Below are 23,354 nucleotides of genomic sequence, written 5' to 3'. Positions count from 1 at the left end.
ACATCAAGTTAACCCATCATCTTCAAGCTTCCAGCTCACATTTAGCTGATACAGCCTCACAACTTAGGACTAAATATACCGTTTCATTCTCCCGTGTCTTTCCTCCCCAGTTTTTCCTCTTTCACTGTCAAATAGCTCAATGCTATGTTTACTAGGCTGAGTACTCCAGCAGCTAATCTTTTAAAGTACTCCGGTCAGATGCAGGCCTGTTGGCACTGGGGGCAGCATAATTCTGTTACACACACTGCAGGACCGTAAGCATTCCAGCTTCTGGCTCTAAATGCTGAGCGTTCCCTCCAGTCACTGTGACAGACTGAAAAAGACCCCACACGTTGCTAAATGCCTGCACGGGGAATGTTCAGCTGCTGTTGAGACCACTGGAGGTGCTCACACACAGATTCCAGAGATATATTTCTGCATCCCTTCACCTACAGTTCTGGTACAAAGCCATGCCAAAGAAGCAGAGCAAAGCTATTATCGATACTTTGGAAGAAAAAATATCCTGGTTTTGAAAGATGTGAAAAGAAAGAATAATAATAATGGCTAAACAAACAAAAATTAAAACAGCTGCTATCAATGCTCTTTACTACAAAAGTTAAGCTCTTTGTAATATCAGGCTCTCATATTATGAAGGAAAATAATCATTAAGTAAATTTCAATCCTGTTACTTGGCATACATTTTATACAGTATTATTTTTAGTATAAGTGATTAAAAGAAGGGATCTTGTATATTTGATTTTTAAGGCATTCTCCCACACATCATATTTGCTACCTCTGTTAAACACCCCTACTCTGGGGTTAGAGGAGGAGAGTAGAGCAGTTGACACCCTTGTTTAAAGTAGCAAGATACGCTGTTTTGTATAAATAGGTCCCTCAGTTGCTCTAACTGTTGGGAAGAAAAGCAGCTATCAGTGAAGCCAGGTGAGCTCTATCACCTTGGCAAATGTTAAAAAGTCAAGTGTTAATGCTCATCAACTTTTCACACTTCTCCTTAGAGATCCGACACTGGAACTTACATGCCCTTTGGTCCCAAATCATGGATGAAGGACAGCTGGCTTATATCAAGGAATTCTGTCTGAAAAGAGGCCAAAAATCCAAACTTTAGAAAGCAAAAAAACGAGGGGGAGAAATTTATGCATTCAGAAAGATATTATTAGGTACCTTCATGTATAAACACGTCTGGGGTACTCTACAGACGACACAGATCAATAACAATGGTATTGCCCTGAAAGAGTATATTTTAGAAGCATATATACACAATTAATACAATCAAGAAAGTGACGTGTGCTCTAAGATGAAGAGACAAATGCTCAAGAAGGTCATGGAGAGATCTGCCAATGGCAGTAGACCATGGCAGTAACAGCCTTAACAGAAAATTAAAGACAAAAAAGATACACTCCTGGCATTAGGAGGCAAAGGGGAGAACAGACATGGAAAATACTCCACATCAACCAAGTTCTATGGGAAGAACCATAACAGTTACATGGAAAAGTAGTTATAAAGTTAGAGAGTTACAGGGAGAGGGTGACCACTTCCTAGCTAATGTGACATCACAGAGGAAACGGCACTTGATCTGGGCTTGTAAATGGGATTAATAAAATGAAACATAACAAGTTTCCTTTGAAGTTTTGTATACGTGATGGAGACTCTCTAATATTAACCTTGTAAGAAAAATTACACACCTCTCAAAGCTGTCAGTACTTGTGAAGTCCAATTAAATGCTTAGTTTTCTTTCTTAGGGTTATTTGAAGAAGTCTTTGAAATTCAAAAGGATTTAAATATCTTTAAAAACCCCAAATCAAACATATCCTCACACAGGACTTTTTATAAGGATTTTGAAAAAGTCAAGGTCTTTACATTTTATTTCTTATATAAAACGTGGTAATTCGGTACCACACATTTTCAAAATCTGATTTGTGGAACTGCTTTCTAATCAGAAAATATAGAAATACATAGGTTACTAGAAGTGATACCACAGACTTTAAGCCACAGAATCCAAAATGTCTCAAGATCCTAAGCCATAAGTTCTCATTTTATCTCTAAGGAGCAGAGAGAAAAATACTAGCCCTAGTTTACACTGGAAGAAACTACTACAGAGGTGTAACTAAATTATGCAAAGTCAGAGACTAGTTGAATGGAAGAATAGGAAATGAAAAGCAAACATCAGGGAAACCACTTATCTATTACCTGGATATTTTCTTATGCACATAGCTCTTATCAAATAGTTGACAACAGAAATATTCATTGAACTAATTCAGAAATGATAACTTCAGAATATCATACCAAAATTGCTAAATGTAAAGAATTTAATCTAAATAAAAAGGTACACATTAGCAATGCAGAAAATTTAAAGTTGTGTATTAAGATAAAATTTAAATTTATCCTAATGGTTTACTAAAGAGAAATCTGGAGGAAGAACTAGTCTTATTACATAGAAAAAAAATATTTGGCAATAAATGTTCTAATACAGATTTATGGATTTGAAAAAAAATGTGGCAAAGCCAATTTAGAAGCAATCCTAAATAATACAATTTGAAATATAATATTGTATTGTCCAAACTTCTCCATGCATCTTCAGGGATAAGAATTCCATTCCCTATTTGGGCAGGTGATTCTCAGGAATAAGAATTTAAAGATCAATTTAGCCTGACAATAGTCCACAGGGCTTATTGATCTCTGAATAATGTACTAATCAATATCTTTTTTCTTTCCAATGGAACTGGTGAAAAGCACATTTAAATGTTAGGGAAACAGGGAAGCAAAGGGTTCCCATGCCAAAGGGACAAGCAACAAACCTGAGGGGTAATAACGGACCCTAGAAATTACTAGGGGCTCGTTTTACACTTATAAAAATATAAGTTAATTATATGTAATTATATAAAAATAACTTTTACTATGTTTTTTGCAGACAGAAGTTTTAATATGTCTCACAATTATCAAAGGAGACACACAGATGCCAATCTAATTTCTCAAATATGAGACAGAGGCCTGCAAATCTAGTCTCTGGGACAAATTATAATTAGTGTGAGAGGAAAATAACGTTAGAAAATTAAGACAGATCAAATTGTATCCCATGCTTGAAGTATTTCGGAGAATTCCGCTGTTAGGGAGAATAATCTAAGTAGCCACCAAAAAAGAGGGATTCCCTGGCAGTACAGTGGTTAGGACTCAGTGCTTTCACTGCCGTGACCCCGGGTTCAATCCCTGGTCAGGGAACTAAGATCCTGCAAGCTGCACAGTGCAGCAAAAAATAAAATAAAATAAAAAATAAGAAGGAACATATATATTCAGTCAGTTTAAACCAGGTTTTCCCTTCCAAAGGAAATGTTTAGAAGACATTCTGGAATATCTAAATACAATATGGCTCAACTTTTAAAAGATTTTTATAATTGGAAAAGAAATTAAAATGAACATTAGACTCCAAAATATAGAAAGGCACGCAGAAAAAGAAGACTAAACTCAGCAAGTACTGTTCAAGGGCCAAAAGAAATATTAAAGCCAAGTCACAGGCAGGCAGGAAAGTAAAACAAATGGAAAATTATTGCATGCTGGTACTAGCACGCATTTAAATAATTCTCTATCAAAGAAAACAGCATGTCTGATTTCAGAGAATACGACAGGAAGCAGCATTTTTAGTAATAATAGAAGTAATATCCTTATTCGTTATGTTCTTTCAAAGATGCACATTCCTGAGTCCTAGAAAGGAAGAAATCCTTCCCATCAACCTTCTCTTGAGGTTCTCTGGTTGGATCCAAATTGCTGGTTTCCCTGGGAAAACGCTTCTCCAGGATTATGAAACCACAGAAGGTCCTTTAAGTCAATGGAACATCACAGTGCAAGTTGCTGCAGAAGGTGGGCTGTGGCCCGGCCCCAGGTCATTTGTGTGTAAAGGGGACCAGCTAGGTGCATGCCCAGCATCCATTAACACATAGGCAGGCAGCAATAGGGCCGCGAGGCACCAAAAAACTCCCAAGAGTCAAGGCACTCTTGCTTCCTCTCCTAAATACAGTAGGCTTCCCTCTTTCTGTTCATGTGTGCATGCCATTCTCTAAACTAGAGGCCGAATCATAGCTGCAGCTACTCTGAATTTCTGCACACATACCATACACACATACTTAACCTCCACAGCAATACGGTTTATACATACACAGGCACAGAATATAATAATGCAGTGCCCTCTCAGTTATCTGAACCTTTGGATAATTGAAGGCTAACCCTTTAACACCACCACCATCACGCCCCTACCCCTGCCCCAGGCCTCCAGGGCCGCTAAGAAGGCAGAGCTCATTGTTTTCCGATGCCTTCTGTAAAGCCCACTTCCTCCTGCTTGCCAGCCACGTGCCTCCCAAACTTCAGTCTGTGCAGCTGCTTCCAAGCCTCACCACCTCTCCTCTCTTTTCTCTGAATTCTCTAGAGCTTTATCTCTCCTTAGCTTTTCCCATGCTTCTCACTTACTCGTGAAAAGACAAGCCTTTTACGGGCATCACAGGCCAATCAGATGGCAATCACAGTATGCTCTGTATAATCTTTGGGTATTCCACTCTGCTCAACTGTTTTCATCACCTACTACTCAATGTTTTTTCTTCAGCATTAGAAACGCTTTTCGGCATTATTCTGGAAGCCTGAGGAGAGAAGGAGGTTGATTTCTAGATAACCTAGCCTGTGGTAGCATTTCAAGTTCATTTAAATCTGTTGTTATAGACATATTAATTAAGTTATATTTGATATTTTAAAAACAGCATCCTCATATACTGGATCCTTGCTGACAAATCAATTTCGGATTCATTTCATTTAGTTTAACCCAAGGAATAATGCAGAAGTGAATACAAGCACTTGTGTTAATAAAATGATCCAAAATTTAGCTTTACAGTTTTATAAATTATTTCAAAATTTAAATCACTGAATAGTACTTACTGTTGCATGATAGTTTCTATACATGGGCATTTTTAGTAATTTTGTCAAGTAATCCTCTAGCTGTTTCTGTAATGCAAATATTTTACATTAGAGATATCAGCATACTTAGGGGGAAATGTAAACAGTGACAAATGACATGACTGTTCCACCTTAACTTCTGTAAGTTATTTATTTATTTATTAATGTTTTCATTGGACAAGGAACCCTGAATACATCCCTCTCAGAACATAAAACTTTCAGATTACAAAACAGAACTGACATTTATGTGTTAATTTTCTGGTAAAAAGTGAATTAATCTTCTGCCCTATGCAGCACCATATCGCTGAATCAGTGTGGGCAGAAGTGTCCCCCGTCCTGAGGTTTCTGTTCTACTGCTGCACGTGTCTGTACTTTCTCCTTCTCTTCTTAGACTCTAACTGTCCCATCTATAGTTTGGGAATGATATTTACATATATTTAGAACAAGCCACTACAAATTCTTTTTTAATTTTTACTTATTTATTTTAATTGAAGTATAGTCGATTCACAATACTGTGTTAGTTTCAGGTGTACAGCAAAGTGATTCAGTTATACATACACACATACATATCTATTTTTCTCAGATTCTTTTCCCGTATAGGTTATTATAAAATATTAAGTATAGTTCCCTGTGCTATACAGTAGGTTTTTGTTGGTTATCTACTTTATATATAGTAGTGTATATATGTTAATATACAAACTCTTAATTTATCCCTCCCCCCACTTTTCCCCTTGGTAACCATAAATTTGTTTTCTATGTCTGTGAGTCTATTTCTGTTTTGTATATAAGTTCATCTGTATCTATTTTTTAGATTCCACATATAAGTAATATTATACGATATTTTTCTTTCTCTGGCTTACTTTGCTTAGTATGATATCTCTAAGTCCATCCATGTTGTTTCAAATGGCATTATTTCATTCTTTTTTTAAGGCTGAGTAATATTCCATAGTATGTATATAACACATCTTTATCCATTCATCTGTCGATGGACATTTAGGTTGCTTCTGTGTCTTAGCTACCGTAAATAATGCTACAATGAACACTGGGGTGCATGTATCTTTTCTAATTATGGTTTTCTCTTGTTATATGCCCAGGAGTGGGATTGCAGGGTCATATGGTAGCTCTATTTTTAGATTTTTTAAGGAACGTCCATATTGTCCATAGTGCCCATAGAAGCCACTACAAATTCTGAAGCAAATATATGGAAATAGATTATTTTAAAAGAGTAGATCTCAGGGCTTCCCTGGTGGCGCAGTGGTTGAGAGTCCGCCTGCCGATGCAGGGGACACGGGTTCGTGCCCCGGTCCGGGAAGATCCCACATGCCGCGGAGCGGCTGGGCCCGTGAGCCATGGCCGCTGAGCCTGCGCGTCCGGAGCCTGTGCTCGGCAACGGGAGAGGCCGCAACAGTGAGAGGCCCGCGTACCGCAAAAAAAAAAAAAAAAGAGTAGCTCTCAAAGCCCTCAATGATGAGCTCAATCTTGCCTCACAATGAACCCCAAAAGGTTTCTGAGGGGTAGGAAGCTTCCACATAAAGTCACTCCTGACATAGAACATTCTTCCTCTTCTGGGAAAATGCAACCTCCCCAGGGCCAGAGTGGCTCGGGGAAGAAGGGTTACCTAACTAGTTCCAGAAAAGCTAAACCAGCCTGGGTGATGGATCAGCAGGTGAGAGAAGTTGCATCCAGGCCCACCTCACCCCACAGTAGATGCCATGTTTCTATAGCACTGCACAAGTATGTTCAGAACAACAGAAGAGCGAAAGGACTCACCCTTCTACCAAACAACTGTTCTTCTCGGATCATGTTTTCAGATGAACGGGGCAAACTTGGCATCTCTCGAGGCTCTTCTTTGACATTCTGTCTTCTAAATGTGTGTCTAAAACACAGAGACACACACACACACAATGCAAACATTTATTAGATTATTCTTTAAACCATGACTGTCACAGCATCTTTCAGGAGATAGCTTATTTTTAGAAGAGACTATTTGATAAAAAAATATCCACCAACAATGGACCAATTAACCAATACCATGAATAAAATATTCTTTCAATCCAACTTGTATACTGGGACAACTTTATAATTAATTCTGGGACAGTTACCTTCTGGTGGGAATGGGGATTCGGATAAAGGCTTTGTACTTGAGCAGCTCTCTGTGAAATTCTTGGAAGTGCTTGAACTTCCTCTTAACTTGCCATTTAAATTCCCCATGTGTTAATTCAATAGTGTAAAGATTGATGCTTGGTACCTATAGCGATAAATAAAAATGGTTGATAGTTTAGATAACAACAAAAATTCCAAAATCTCTCAATGAACAATAGCTAAGTAATAAGTAACATGGATGTATCTTTAAATACAGCCTACTTATTCTGTGTAAGTACTGAAGCAAAAAGTTTTCCAAAACGACTGATGACAGAAGTAATATGCTCTTAAATATTCATCTTATGATATACATAAGACAAACTCTGAGTCACACCAAAGGTAAACCCCTATCAGTCCTATTGTTTCACATACACAGACACACACATCCACCCTTGAAACAAGAAACCAGGTAAAAGAGACAATGAGTGAAAGCCCTAATCAGCCATCGGGGGATTGTCCAAAAGTACAAGCAGTGAACAGACAGTGGAGGGGGTGAGAGGGAAGCTGGAGGAAATGACTTCCATTGTCATTCTTAGCCCACTTCAGCTCTTCACAAAAGACACTAATGCCCTCTCCTTCTGAAATGCCTTGCAAGGTCCATCCTCGTCTATAACGTCTCCCTGTCCTGAAGCAACACCAGTGACTAGGAAGGTACAGGATGATTAGAGGGAAAAAAGCAAAAGATCTTCCTACACACAAAATATTTCCCCAGCTACGTAACTAGAATGAATTTCCACTTAAAATTTTTAAAATATTTCTTACTAAAACGCAAATATATCTTAGTGACTAGTGAATTATTTCAATCAGAAGAGCTAACAGACCTGGGGGATACAAGTTTTGATTTTGTGGAAAGTGTCAGGAGATGGAGGGATATTTATAAAGCACAGGAGATTGTGGAGAAATTCCCATGGTGTGTGGAGGATAGGGGAGGGTAGTGGACACTGGACCACCTAGAGGGCACTGGCCCCCGCTGGGAGATTGAGGCGCCACAGGTATTGATAAGTGTTGGGGGTGAAAGAAAGTAAATGTCTCCTACTTTACTAGCTTATCCAGGCTTCGGTGTCAGCAACCCCACGGTGATTCCCGGGCTGCTGCCAATCATTATTGATGTTTGGTATATTTTGCAAACTTCTAAAGCATGGACCACGCTGTGTAGATGTAGTATATAAAAATGAGCACGAGAATCAATGTAACTTGTACTCTTAAGCCTGGAATCCAAACATATCGCTGGTAAATATTCAAATCCAGCTCTTGCTTTGCCTCTAGCTGGGATCCATGACAGTTACTATAACCAGAAGTCGAAAAAACCCAGTTCTGGGGTCTAATATTATATGCTGTCTTTCACCTTGGCCATCATTACAGGCATCATCCTGCATCATGTTTCAGAGAGAAGGTTGCAGGAGAACTCAGAGTGGTCAGAAACTCTGCATTCAAGCGAAAAGTGCTCAGTTTAAGACAAGCCAAATAAATAAGAAACATTATACAAGTTAAACGAGCTGCCCCATATCCTAGGATTACATTCCCAATCTAAGAAAACTGAACACTTAAAAAACACTGCAAGTGCCAAATTTTAGCCTTCACACATAAACCCAGAATTTTGGACACTAAACTTCTTAGCAATTCTAAGGCAGTGTGGTCCAATGGAAACAGCCTGTCCCATCCTTTCTGAAGATTTTAAAGGCTTGAAACACTGTAGTGCAGCCTACCAGCTATGAAGCCTTAGAGAAGCATCACTTCTGTCAGATAATATCCCAGCAGAATTACTGGAACTTTTTGGAACTGGAATAGTGTGAGAAGTTTTAATAAAGGGACTGCTCATGAAGGTGTGATAAGAGTAAGGAAACCACAACGTGAGGACAGTTACCTGGGACTCAGGAAGGCATCCCCAGTTCCAAAGGGACAAGAGGCAAGACCAGGTGCTGGAGTAGGAAGGAGAGAGCCATGTAAAGAGGCTGCCTTGCGGGGAGGATGCCTTTGGTCAAGGGACGCAGCCAGGCCAGGGTGACCCCAGTCTGGGCTCTCCACTGCCTGAACCCTGCCAGAAGACAAAGGCAAGGAAGCCTTGGGGGGACAGAGCACAGGGTGGAGAAGGGTGGGAGGAGGAGTGGGAGGGGCAAGTGGGAGATCTCCTGCTGGGGAGGCGGGGCAACATATGTCCCTCAGGGTCGTCATGAGAGTGAAAAGAGAAATGCCTAACCATGAGCCGGCACACAGAATGCATTCAGTCATTAGCAAAGTGTCATTTTTATTTACCTGGAATCACATTCAAACTGCATGAATTTAGTTCATATTTCTTAGTAAACTAAACACTAAGTAGGATAAGGAAGCTCCTTAGCTGTTTTACACAGACTAAGATTTAAAACAGAACTTGAAATTAATATAATATTGTAAATCAACTATACTTTAAAAATTAGGATCCAAAGGAAAAATTTTAATATATGTAAAAAAAGAACAGAACTAAACTCACTTGACCAACAGAAGAGTGTGAGCAAAGAGAAGTCCCTGGTTTGGTGGCTTAAATATTTATCTTCATAAATAACATGAGCAGATACCTAGTAATAATAATAATACATAGTATTATACAGTGTATACTTGTATAATACAATATATAATTTTCTTATATTATACTATGTTTTATTATTATTAAATCCTCATAACAAACCTAAAAGGTGTGTCCTATGATACCTATTATTCAGATGAGGATACGCTGAGAAACAGAGAGTTTAAGTAAATGGCTGAGGGTCACAATGCAAAGACAGGAATTAAACCATGTGGTCTGGCTCTGGAGTCTGTGCATTTAACCTCCACGTGTTATCACCTCTCCATCTAAATGCTGGTAGGCGAAATAAGAAGGCAAAGGTCATTTTAGAGACATTTCTTGGTAGGTTGTGTTCAGTGGTGTATCAGGGAGATATGGACCCAACTCACAGGAAGAGCCTGAAGGAAAGCTGAATACTGAGGTGGCTGTAAACTAGGAGCCGGGACATGCACAGGTAGGTCAGGACAGAGCGCGAGGCAAAATCATCAGGAAGCGGGCAGCACGTGCCACCCTCCAGAGCCTGCCCCCGGCGGAAAGATTATTCTACACCTCCCCGGAGGCAGGAGCCAATGGCTGCCTTACTCTGCCAGGGCCAGAGCTTAACTCGAACGGACCAAGGCCACCAGCCTGCGTCAATGTTCTCCACCCTCAGACTTGACAAATGTGAAATCCAGTCAGTAACAGAGCAAACGCAGCTACCCTAACAGCTTCTCCTAGTCCAATCCCCTTCAAAAGAATGCAGGTTTGCTTGATGAAAACTCTACTCCCAATGCCTTTCCAGAGCTTAAAGAGAAAACGTGAGTGAAGCTTAAGGGATGGTGTTAGGAACAAGTCAGAAGGGCAGGGTATGCCAGCAGAATTCTCTCAGCAGCACTTCTGGGCAATGGCACTGGCCAGCGCAGCCTCCTGGCTTTGTTTCTTTCAAGAGCCAGGTAGTATCATTATTTTCTTGCTGAACAAGCATTAGGAAAGCTAAACTTTTCCTTGGCTTATATCTGGCACTCTAGGTGTTAGAGCAATGCCTCACGAGTCCACATGGAACAGAAAAGTGGGGAGAGGCCCTTCGCAATTTATTAAACTTACAATCTGCCTTAAGTGCCTTTTTAAAAAAGCATTTTCCAGAATGGGGAAACAGATGAATAAGAATAAAGACTAAATGAGAAGGATGCAAAAACTTGAGAGGTGATGAGCACTCAGAAGTGATAAACAAAAACACAAACCGGAAGTTAAAAGCATAGTCATAGCTAGGGGGGAGGAAACTGCAAGGCAATGTGTTAAATCGTATATATTGACGGATACAAGTTGAGTCTATAAATGCTCTGACCCTTTTTGTAGATGTTAAGCGCTCCACTTCCAGAACTTGAACTTTTATTGGACAGCCGGAAAGATACGTCTGTGTATTAGGCTCCTTAAATCCTTGAGTCTTATAAATAGCAGAGAAAGGGATATACACTAAAAAATAAATAAGTAAACAAAGTTATTTCAAGAATACAATGATATTAGCATAACTTGCTTTTTACAGGCATCTTTTTCTTTTTTTTTTTTTGTTTTTGCGGTACGCGGGCCTCTCACTGTTGTGGCCTCTCCCGTTGCGGAGCACAGGCTCCGGACGCGCAGGCTCACGGGCCCAGCCGCTCCGCGGCATGTGGGATCTTCCCAGACCGGGGCACAAACCCGCGACCCTTGCATCGGCAGGCGGACTCGCAACCACTGTGCCACCAGGGAAGCCCCAGCAGGCATCTTTTTTAAGAATCATAACGTGCTACAACAAAAAAACAGCTAATGCAAATGAGCTCAGAGTTGTGACATCAGCAAGGATGATCAATCATCTGCCGGTTATTTCAAATCTGTGCTCTGCCAAGCAACCTGATACACTCTCTTCTCCTCGCTCAGACCATCAGTCTTTACCTTCCCGTATCCTGGGATCGCTGGGAGACACTTCGTAGTCCACCTCCTCTCCCTCAAAGTGGAGCTCCCGCGTGTCCAGATTTTCTATCAAATTACTCATGTCAGCAGCAATTTTCTGCAGTGCAGAGGTATTTACTCTTGGCTCATCTTTCAGAGACATGTTGGCTTGAGACAGGGTAAAAGCAAAGGAAAGAAGAAAAGGGTTACTAGACTTATTATTTTGGTCAAATAGAAAAAAGAATGCAATAATGCCATTTGCAGCGACATGGATGGACCTAGAGATTGTCATACTGAGTGAAGTTAAGTCAGACAGAGAAAGACAAACACATGATATTGCGTATATGTGGAATCTAAAAAATCGGTACAAATGAACTTATTTACAAGACAGAAATAGAGTCACAGGTGTAGGAAACAAACTTATGGCTACCAAGGGGGAAAAGGGGAGGGAAGGGATAAATTGGGAGATTGGGATTGACGTATACACACTACTATGTATAAAATAGATAACTAATAAGGACCTACTGTATAGCACAGGGAACTCTACTCAATACTCTGTAATGACCTATATGGGAATAGAATCTAAAAAAGAGTGGCTATAGGTATATGTATAACTGATTCACTTTGCTAAACACCTGAAACTAACACAGCATTGTATATCAACTATACTCCAATAAAGATTAATTTTTTAAAAACCCAAAAACCCTATTTTACTATTTAAATCCAGGCTTAGGTATAGCATAAGGAAACAAGTCAACTAGCTCTATGTGAGCCCCAGTTACCTCAAACAACCTTTTAATTTATTTTGAGTTTAACATTTAAAGGATTCCTAGCTTGTAAATTAAATTGGAATGAGATACTTACTTGTATCTCAAGTAAGAAAACAAGCAAGAAAAAGACACACCACATTGACTAAATGCCAATATTATCTTTCATCCGATTTTATTAACTTGGGTAAGTGAGGAGAGACTCAAGGTAGATGGGTTTGGGAATCATTATCCAGAGAAAAGGAATTGATTCTTGACTCTAACAAATACATGGGAAGAAAGAATACCAGCTAAAATAAGCAACTTTGAATATTTTCTACAGAAAATTTAGGGTATTTTACAATAATTTCAAGATTCAGATTTAAAAAGTATTTTTATGTAGCATAACCTTTCTACATTTCCCCTATAGGTGATATCCCCAGCAAACCATATACTATTTTTTTGAGATATGAGATTTGGCCATGACTTTACGCGAGTTATAGTGACGTACCTGTCCTGGAAGGTAACCAATTAGTATACCTATTCTGAAAGATACCAGAAGTGCAAGAACTGCACTTCTCTCCTTTTTTAGGAAAACTGGTTCTATTTCATTCTGACATTTAATAACACAGGTCATTGCACATCAGAACCCAGGAAAGAAGAGTCCACAGAGATTTTATTTTTCATTTAAAATACCAAGATTTAAGCCTTGAATGCTGTCACTGGAGTTGGCTAAAAAATCGGTACAGGCTGAAATAATCTCTCCGTTGCAACCAGACCCAAAAATGCGAGGGCTTCCGTACCAGTAACTCCTCCACATACGTTCATTTATTACTGCAAATCACAACCATTTACAGAGTATCCACCACCTACTCACTGTGAGATGGAATGAGTGAATATGTAAAGACACTGGTTCCCACTATTAAGGAGTGCCTGATGTAGGTGATGGAGATATGCTACACGACCCCAAATTCATCCCTGGCCTCCTCCACGGTCTTGGCCTTCCTGAGAATGGCATGTGCTGAGCGGAAAACACTTAGCTGGGTTCTCTCCTACAGGTGCTATCAAGAAGCAGGGGTGGGCTGGTCTCTGTGAGAAATGCTAGGACAGAGTCTTGGGCAGACTTGGGGAGCCCTATTGTAACTCAACAAGTCTCTCAAACCTATACTAACATGTGTGGTAGAAAGAGAAATTGTATGGAAATACAAAGATGGGAGTAGAGGAGGGAGGTTCTGGTTTGGCCAGGCATGTAAAATCAATATATCTAACCTCTCTGTGAACTGTGTAGTCAATCACGTTTCCTCCCCCATGTTGGCTATAAGGAAGCTTGGAGCCAAATTTGTGGCCTCCTATTAGCAAAATATAGGACTAGCCTCGCCTATATCACTTCCCTTCAACGTTCTCTCCCACTTCTAATTCATTTTATAGTAACAGTTAATGTGTACTGATTGCTTACTATCACCTGGCTTGGTGATAAACCTTTATATACCTTATCACATTTATTATCAATAATAAATCTATGAAGGTTTGTTATTTCCATTTCGAAGAAGACAGGATTTGTCATCGCCTCTTTATAGATAAGGAAACTGAAGCACAGAGAGATCAGGTAATTTGATGAATACTTTGGACAATCTGTCCAAGGTCACATAACTAGTAAGTGGAGAAGGGATTTGAAACCAGGTCTCTCTGATCCAAAAGCTGATGTTCTTAACCATGGCCTTTAACTTCTGTATATTTTTTGTAGATATGTAAGTGCCCCTAGAATAGATGGAAGTTTTAGTAAAACCAGTGCCCTTGAGCAAGTCCCTTTAGAAGCTGACTCAAATGCAAAGAAAAAGAAATGAATTCTTCTTGCAGCTCAGCCGTTTAAACTCAGGGCTCTGGTTTCCTCCTCTATAAATTAAGGAGGCTGAGCCATTTCATCTCTAGGGTCCCTTTAACACTAAAACACTAAATGTAAATAAAAGATGCTATAAATTGTTCAGCTTCCCCTTATAATGTAATCAAGTTAACCCTTCTCCTATCCCAAGAAATTAACTGAAGTAGTTTTTCATATGAATTCATATTCATGGATTCATTCTCATGGAGCCATTGCCATAATTAAAACATTTATTTCCTTCCCTCTCAGTTCAACAAATACTTATTAGATGCCAACTATGAGCCAGGGTTTACTTTATTTAAAATACAAGGTAATGAAAAACTTAGAGGAAATGAAACAAGGAAAAACAAGTAAGAAATTACATCACATCATTGCTGCTTGTGAATTTGTGAAGACGTTAGGTATTTTCCATTGATTAAACAGTCTAATGGCTAACTCAGTTACCTTTCTCAGCATAGCAAAGGAAAACAAGGGTTACTCCAAATGACTTTCCTTTGGGACTGTTAACGTTAAAAATGCATGTTGAATTTAAGATATACAGAGAACAGAGTAATTTATACATTGCAAGCTAATTGGAATAAATAGTCATTGGATCAAGCTAAAAAAAAAATCCTATTTCAGATCAGGAGAACAGAAGGATATAAATTTGTGAAAAGCTTAAGGAAGAGTGAGAAAAGAAACAGAAGGGAATCCTCTTATCATTTACCCTCAAGTGTTTACTATGGCTAAGCACCATTTGAGCTCAGTTATGTTATTTAGTACCCATAATGATCCTACTTGGTACTTATGATTCTGAATGATCTGCATTCAAAACTTTGATTATTTAGTTAAATAACTTGTCCAAGGTCACTCCAGTTGTGTCAGTGTTGAATTTATAAAGCAGATTTGTCCGGCTCTGAAATCTCATGGACTTGATTATAGAGGTTCGTAATTATTGATTTTATTTTGTGGGCTTGAATGTCTATAAATTGATCATTTATATGAAGTTGAAGTTCCATAACAATAGATACTCTTTAATCATCACCCTTTGAAGGGATCCTCCTGGTTCCACTGTCATTACAATTAAGGAAACAACACATCCTGACAGCATCCTAAACTTTATCTTAGCCTTTTATTTTTATGGTTCATAATATTTTATAAGGTTACATGGAATTTCAGTTGACTCAAAGGCTTTGCAGATTTGTTTATGCTTTTGTGAAGACCTTACCATTTTTATTAATGGGAAATGAACCAAATTATTTGTCCATTACTGCCTTCACTTGAGTGCATGGTTGCTTTGTGTTGACTTTTCATCCAACAAGTGTATTGCTGGTTTCATTCTTGAATATGAAGCTGTAAGGCCACCAACACTCTTATGCTGTCAAATCGTAATTTATTAGTCCATGTTTTCTTTCATCTAAAATAATATATAATGGTCGGTGAGCAGCTGTCACAGTTACAGTCTATCTTAACCAGCAATGCGATAAGGTCTTGCAGTGTTTACACTTGAGATAGTGTCATTGATTTTGTTACCTCCTTATAAAATTATACTGCAAGATCATTATCTCTTTTGGTACCAAGTAGAGATGGTGCCCATGGAGCAATAACAGCAGCTGTGTTTTATTTCTATTTGCATCTGTATCCGGGAAGTAAATACGCTTTGTTTTTTTCTGGGGTTAAATACTAGAATTAAAATTCTTTGCAGGGAATATTTAATTACCTCCAGTTATTTACTGGTGAAATCAGAGAAATTTAGAATTTCCTTCTGATCTTAGTTTTCAACATGATTGGGAAGCAGAACATCAAAGGGAGCAGATATTTTCCTTCCCAGATACATGCATAAACATTGCCTTAGCCAAAATACAAGAATAATAATATCAACTATAACTATTAACATTAAAATATGAACATTAGCTAATATTTGCTGAATAGGTACTACCTGCCACGCACTATACAAAGAGATTAATCGCATGATCTCATTGACTTCCTCACAACAACCTTAGGAGCTGGGTCTTATTGTTACCTCCATTTTCAAGATGAGAGGTTTAGAGAGCATGGGCAACTTGTCCAGGGCCACACGGCTGGAAGTGATAGAGTTGGACCTGACCCTGCTTGATCTGACTCCAAAGTCCAGCTCTTTAACCAGCCGGAGGTGGAACTGGGGGTGGCAGGACGGAAGGACACTATTACTTCTTCACATAGTCTTAGGATAAAACAATTCAAAAAGGAACAATAATAACAAAAAACACCCCTCAACTTTCATTTTGTGAAGATGACTGTGATTCACTTCTTGCTTCCCTTTCTAACGTAAGTTAGAAAGTTTCCCCCATATTTTTTTCAATGTGTGATGTTTGTTTACCAAGGGAAATAAATGCAATGGATTTCTAAACCAAAAATCACACTGTATGAATATGAAATGAATTACACTTATATCATTTAAAACCAAACTGAGTCATGGGAATTTCTTGTCTTCCCATTTCTCATTTTGATGAAATTAATTGGCAGATCCATACTACGTAACCTCCCCAAACATATTATACAGCAGTGATTTGTACGGAACTGATTTGATGCTCCCTGAAATGCAAAAAATCATAAATGTGTTTTCAAGTACTAAACTCAATCTCCAGTGACATAGTAAGCCTTGGATAATTATTTCTGGAGTTTAGCTGACTTTGAATAAAGTAAATGATATTATCATATTTTACATTCCAGTTTATATATTTTGAGAAAGTAACATATCAAAAAAGAAAAAAACAACGACTCAATGTTTACTTGGATCTCTGAATTTTTTAAAGAGAACATCAGTTCCACAAATATCGCTGGAGGGCTTATCATGAGCCTTGAATAGATAATTAAATGTCATCGGTATAGAGGACAGGTCAGATGACCTAAGTTCGTTCTTTCCTTATTATCAGCGTAACCTGGGCAACTAACAGCCTCCAGGGTTTCTCCTCTGTAAAATGCAAACAGGACAGCCTTGCTATTACTCACATGGTTCCAAGAGATAGACGTTTAATTCACAAACACTACCCTCCTTTGGAGCTTCATATCTAATTTGGTCTTGAAGCCCCCAGAGCCCAGCAATCTCCCACTTTCTCATCCTTCTTTCTTGGTTTCATCCCAAAGCCCCCATTTGGCCTAGCACTGACTCTGCTTTTTTCCCTGGGGTGTCGAGATTGGAGACGATGGTGCTAAATAATCTGGACTCCCTGTGTCCACAGAACAGAAGTTGGAAATCATGCTCTCTTTTTTCCCCTAGCTAAAAATAAAGCCGAATCTACAATTACAAAAGCAATTTTTAGCATGAAAATCAGTTCTCAGTTCTCATGATTTTCTCTAAATCCTTTGACCTCCTTGGATGGCCTCTGTTCTCTGCCATAAGCTTTCTTAGTCATTTCCCTTGACGTGTTCTAGGGTTAAATATTACCCTCTTTGCAATAGTATCAGCTTCTTCTAGTTCATCTCAGTCATATCTTCGAATTCAAAGAGATATTTCATTTCCAGAGGCAAATACAAGTGTTAAGAGAAACTGATGTCTGTTTCAAATATGAGTGGATAGGAAAATATTAGGTCATTTATTGAGTACCCACTCTGGGCCAAGCAGTAAAGGCACATTACACGTATCACTTCTAATCCTCTGGACAATCTCATTTAGAATCCAAGACACGGAGCCACAGCACCTTACTGAGGCTACAGAGTTGTGAGCGGTGGGGCTGGTCCCAGTGCATGGGCTGCCCCCAGATGGCTCCCTGGCCTCTGCCGCTGGCTCAGCGGAGACCCCCATCACTGCCACTCTCACCTCTTCTCCTAATGCCACCAAACCATCTTGGTTTCCTCCTGGCTGAGGGCAGGGCTTCAGCACAGTGTCCAGGGTGCAACCCAGCAGGAGCTCTCACGGCTCCAGCAACCCAGCCCCACCCACCTCTGGCCAGACTGACAGAAGGACTGGCTCATCCTGAGGCTTCTGAGGAAGTTCAGCACCAGGGGCTGGAACCTGGCTTCCTCAGGCGTTGTGTGTGTGTGTGTTGGGGGGTGGGGGGAGAAAGAGGGGGGCGAAGGGAGCGTGGGGAATCAAGACACACAACCTGTGAGCATGGAAGACGTACCCCTCTCCCCTCTCCTCGCCTGCCTGTGCTGAGCACACTGGTCCCACACAGCCAATCTGGAAGCTGTCCTATGCGACCAAGCCACTGTCTGATTTTGGGCCGGCCAGGTAATGCACCACCTCCCATGCTTTCCTGCCTCTCTTCTCTTCTCCCCTTCCTCTTGCTGCTCTCAGTAAAGCCTACCTTAGCTCAGGTTCTATGATCCAGGAAACGAGCACTCGGACAGTGTTAGAACCAGCATGAACCACTGAGCCATCTCCCCTCTTGCAGAAGTCCATTTTGTGCTGAAGTTAACAGTAATGATAAAAAGCAATAGTAACGGTAATAATACAAAGTAAACTCGAATAGTGCTTACCATGTGACAGGCAGTGATACGGGGGCTTTGCATGCATTAACTCAATCGGCCCTCACAAAGGCCCTATGGAGCGGGTGCTATTCTTATCTCCTTTTTCATACACAGGGACACTGAGGACACAGACAGCTTAAGTGACTTGCTCAAGGTCACACAGCAATCTGATGGCAGCCTGGTTTGCTCCTATTTTTGCCTTACTAACCTGGACTTTAGTACTCAGTTTCCTCATTTAAAACTGAAATTAGGGGCTTCCCTGGTGGTGCAGTGGTTGAGAGTCCGCCTGCCAATGCAGGGGACAAGGGTTCGTGCCCCGGTCCAGGAAGATCTCACATGCCGCTGAGCGGCTGGGCCCGTGGGCCATGGCGCTGAGCCTGCGCATCTGGAGCCTGTGCTCCGCAGCGGGAAAGGCCACAACAGTGAGAGGCCCATGTACCGAAAAAAAAAAAAAGAGGGGCCCTCTTGACCTCAAAGTTTGTTAATAAGTTTATTAGATATGATGAGTGAGAGACTTTGTACAGCCACTAAAGTGACTTAAATCCAATAAGGATCCCAAAGGAAAAATTCTTCTTTATGAAAAGAAAGATAGGGTAGGGGGAAGGGTAAGCTGAGACAAAGTGAGAGAGTGGCATGGACTTACGTATACTACCAAATGTAAAGTAGATAGCTAGAGGGATAGCAGCCACATAGCACAGGGAGATCAGCTCGGTGCTTTGTGACCACCTAGAGGGGTGGGATAGGGAGGGCGGGAGGGAGATGCAAGACGGAGGGGGTATGGGGATATATGTACACATATAGCTGATTCACTCTGTTATACAGCAGAAACTAACACACCATTCTAAAGCAATTATACTCCAATACAGATGTTAAAAAAAATAAAAATAAAGAAAGATAACTAATATTGCTATACACTGCGGTCAAACTTCTAAAAATAACATCCTTCAGTGTTAAATGAGTACTCAATTTTTCATGGCCAAGAATAGAATATGCATGCATTGTGATGGGGCTTTAGGAGAAGCAGCTAACTGCACTTAAATTTATAGAAACACTCTTTATTCTGGCTAACAAATTATGTTAAGTGATATAAACATTTTTCTTACTAAGGGAGATTTAGAACACCAATGATTCAGTAGGTGAGCAATATATGAACAAGATAAATATTTCTCCAGGATAATCTCTATTAAAATGACTTTAAGAAAAAAATTCTTTCACTGGCTCAGAATAGTAAATAAAGATTTTTTTATTGAGCACAATGTTGCTTTTGATAAGAACACATGTTGATCAAGAATCTATAGGATTTCCCTGGTGGCGCAGTGGTTAAGAATCTGCCTGCCAAAGCAGGGGACGGGGTTCGAGTCCTGGCCTGGGAAGATCCCATGTGCTGCGGAGCAACTAAGCCCGTGCGCTACAACTACTGAGCCTGCGCTCTAGAGCCCGCGAGCCACAACTACTGAGCCTGTGCTCTAGAGCCCGTGAGCCACAACTACTGAGACTGTGTGTCACAACTACTGAAGCCTGCACGCCTAGAGCCTGTGCTCCACAACAAGAGAAGCCACCGCAATGAGAAGCCCACGCACCGCAACGAAGAGTAGCCCCCGCTCACCGCAACTAGAGAAAGCCCGTGTGCAGCAATGAAGACCCAACGCAGCCAAAAATAAATAAATTTATAAAGAAAAAGAATTTACAGATATTAATTCAAGGGTTTTAATATAATCATTTCTACTCTTGCTTTTTTCTTTCTTAAAACTGTTCTTCGCATCTTATGATGGCCATCCCATTTAACTAGAAGAAACTGTGTTCTCACATACAGACTTTATCATTAAAATTCTGTCCAGCTGTGTAAAATTCTATGATTCCTTTTTCTCACTGTCCTCCAAAGGAATTGGCAAACAACCTCCATTAGTGTGAGTTTAGGCAGCACGGAAAGTATTTTCACTGATAACCCATGAATTTCACCTATGAAAAGAATGAAACTGGCAAACATACATGTGCAAACTCCAGACATTTCTCCAGTGCCAAAGAGCTCTCAAATTTTGCCTTAACTGCTGGGAAACACAGCAAAATCTGAATTTTTTTACTCATCTATATAATTACCGAAAAAATTTGTTGAGACAGAAGAGTACCATGGAAGGTATGTGATTTGTGAGTCAAACAGCTTGAATTCTGATGTTCCTTATGCTGAAACAAGTTACTTATAGCTCTTTAAAGTCTCTGTTCTAATGTGTAAAGTGGAGGTAATACTATTAAAGTAAGGAATTATAAGAATTTAAGTGATATAAAGTGAGTAGCTTAGAGCTTGGGCTATAGTAGATGTTGAAATCATGTCAGTTCCGGCTACGCTGTTAGCTATTCTAAGAGCTACAAGTCCTCTGTCCAAAGTCCACGTATCAGTATCAGAAGTCAGTCCCCTCTTGAGTACAGCAATTAGCAGCCAGAGTAGTATTCTGGGGGTGGTCTATTTGTTTCCCACTATAGAAAACACTGCTGCAGATGTCTGAAAACAAAATGGATTAAGCTAATGCAGGTGCCCATTTCCCACTACAAACATGGAACTGCTTAATAAATTGTAATCATTTTTTGAAAATACTTAGTCAAGGATAAAAACAGAGGCAGCAGCAACAAAAACAATAATGAGGAAAGGCTTCCAGCTTCCAAGGGTAAAGAAATAAAGTCAGGTGGGTATACTAGAACTAAAGCTAAAGGGACCCAAAGGGCTTCTTTTTTTTTTTTAATTTTTACTGAAGTATGGTTGCTTTACAATGTTGTGTTAGTTTCTGCTGTACAGCAAAGTGAATCAGCTATACGTATACACATATCCCCTCTTTTTGGGATTTCCTTCCCATTTAGGTCACCACAGAGCACTGAGTAGAGTTCCCTGTGCTCTACAGTAGGTTCTCATTAGTTATCTATTTTATACATAGTGTCAATATCAGCTTTGCCCAAAGGGTTTTGATCGTGGATAAAGGGTCTGGGATTACTCTTCTGTCCCCAGGTGACTGTCAGGAGACATGATCCCAGGACTATGGGAGGCAGGGGCCTAAAGGTGGGACTTCTACAAAAACACGGAGCCTCAAAGAGCTGCACAATCTGTTTCAAAGAGACTCTGGAAACCACAAAATAAGAAACTTTATATAAAAATTATCTGGGGGTTTCCCTCGTGGTGCAGTGGTTGAGAGTCCGCCTGCCAATGCAGGGGACGTGGGTTCGTACCCTGGTCCGGGAAGATCCCACATGCCACGGAGCCTGTGCGTCCAGAGCCAGTGCTCCGCAATGGGAGAGGCCGCAACAGTGAGAGGCCCGCGTACCGCAAAAAAAAAAGAAAAAATTATCTGGGATCACAACTTCCAGCTTTCAGTAATAGAGGTGTAGCTCCTATTAGGTCAGCCATTCCACAGATGATGACTATAAATTCTGGACAAAATGTATAAAATAGCTGACTGAAGAACAATCAGAAAAGCAAGCAGAAACCAGAAAGGAATCAACATTTGGAAGAAAGTAATGGCACTGTTTTTGTCTCAGGGCACACCTAGTCCATGCCAAGTGGGGTGCCTAAAACTCAGAAAGAAAATCCATAATTGTACTGGCTTGAAGATCCAGGAAACAGTTTCAGTGGCAATTACAACAGCTTAAAAGTAATTGGGAAACCCTGCAAAGCAGAGAGCCACACAAAGGGAGCACCAAGTTCTGCTTAGGCTGAGCCTTGAACCATGTAGGAATGGGATACACTCCAAAGCACTCAGATAGTACTAAAATGACTTCAGCAGAGATTTTTGCTACTGCCCACCACAGGAAATATAGAGTTTGAAGTATGAGTCCAACCAAGTTAAGTGCCTCCTAAAACAAACAAATAAATGAACTCTTGAATAGAACATAACTGAATCCAAAGTCTCTAGAATATATGTTACAATATCATCTAAACTTATTTGACATAGAAGAAACAGGAAAATGTGATCCATTTTGAGGAGAAAAGTCCATCAGTGGTGGCCCATCCTGAGATGCAGAAATTAACTGACAAAGATTTTAAGGCAAATATTATAACATGCTCAAGTATGTAAAGGAAAATATGTTTCTGATGAATGAGCAAGTAGAAAATCTCAGCAGAAAAAAAGGAAAATCCACTGGATGGGCTTAACATCAAAATGGCAATGACAGAGTCAGTGAACTTGAAGACAGATCCATAGAAATTATCCAAAGTGAAGAACAAATAAAGGGGTAGAAAGATTTCTAAAAGACGAACAGAGCCTCAGTGACCTATGTGATGATATCAAAAGATCTAACATTCACATAATTTGAGTTCAAGAGAGAAAATGAGGGGAAAAAAGGTTGAAATAATGGCTAAAAAAGTTATCAAGTTTGGTGAAAGACAGACATAGAGATCAGACTTGTAGTTGCCAATGGGGAGAGCAGGAGGGAGAGGGATGGACTGGGAATTTGGGGTTGGTAGATGCAAACTACTACATTTAGAATGGATGAACAGCAAGGTCCTACTGTAGAGCACAGGGAACTATATCCAGTCTCCTGGGATAAACCATAATGGAAAAGGATATTAAAAAAAGAAGGTGTATGTGTGTAAAACTGAGTCACTTCGCTGTACAGCAGAGATTGGCACATCATTGTAAACCAACTGTACTTCAATAAAAAAAATTTGCTGAAAGAAATAAATACAGACAGAAGAAGTTTGGTGAATCTCAAGCAGGAATAAATGCAATGAAAAGCACACCTAGGGATATTAAAGTCAAGCTGCTGAAGTATAAAGAAAGAAAATCTTAAAAGCGGC

At 39.9% G+C, this 23,354-nt stretch overlaps 1 protein-coding gene across 4 annotated transcripts in view; it reads right to left on the bottom strand.

The window, feature by feature from the left end:
* Positions 1-23,354, bottom strand: part of PLD1 (phospholipase D1) — a 203,604-nt gene that overhangs the window by 106,798 nt on the left and 73,452 nt on the right. For all 4 annotated transcript variants that reach the window (XM_030863651.2, XM_060298418.1, XM_030863632.2 and 1 more), the window contains exons 2-7: positions 11,522-11,686; positions 10,938-11,065; positions 7,035-7,180; positions 6,703-6,808; positions 4,915-4,980; positions 1,017-1,075 (exon numbers count right to left, since the gene is read on the bottom strand). In XM_030863651.2, coding sequence (XP_030719511.1) covers positions 1,017-1,075; positions 4,915-4,980; positions 6,703-6,808; positions 7,035-7,180; positions 10,938-11,065; positions 11,522-11,681 — 665 coding nt within the window. In that variant the 5' untranslated portion in view covers positions 11,682-11,686. The remainder of the gene's footprint in view (positions 1-1,016; positions 1,076-4,914; positions 4,981-6,702; positions 6,809-7,034; positions 7,181-10,937; positions 11,066-11,521; positions 11,687-23,354) is intronic.

Source organism: Globicephala melas, chromosome 4, assembly GCF_963455315.2.
Source record: "Globicephala melas chromosome 4, mGloMel1.2, whole genome shotgun sequence".
Classification (NCBI taxonomy): domain Eukaryota; kingdom Metazoa; phylum Chordata; class Mammalia; order Artiodactyla; family Delphinidae; genus Globicephala; species Globicephala melas.
Note: the sequence above shows the minus strand (reverse complement) of the source record. Positions and strands in the feature narration are given on the sequence as shown.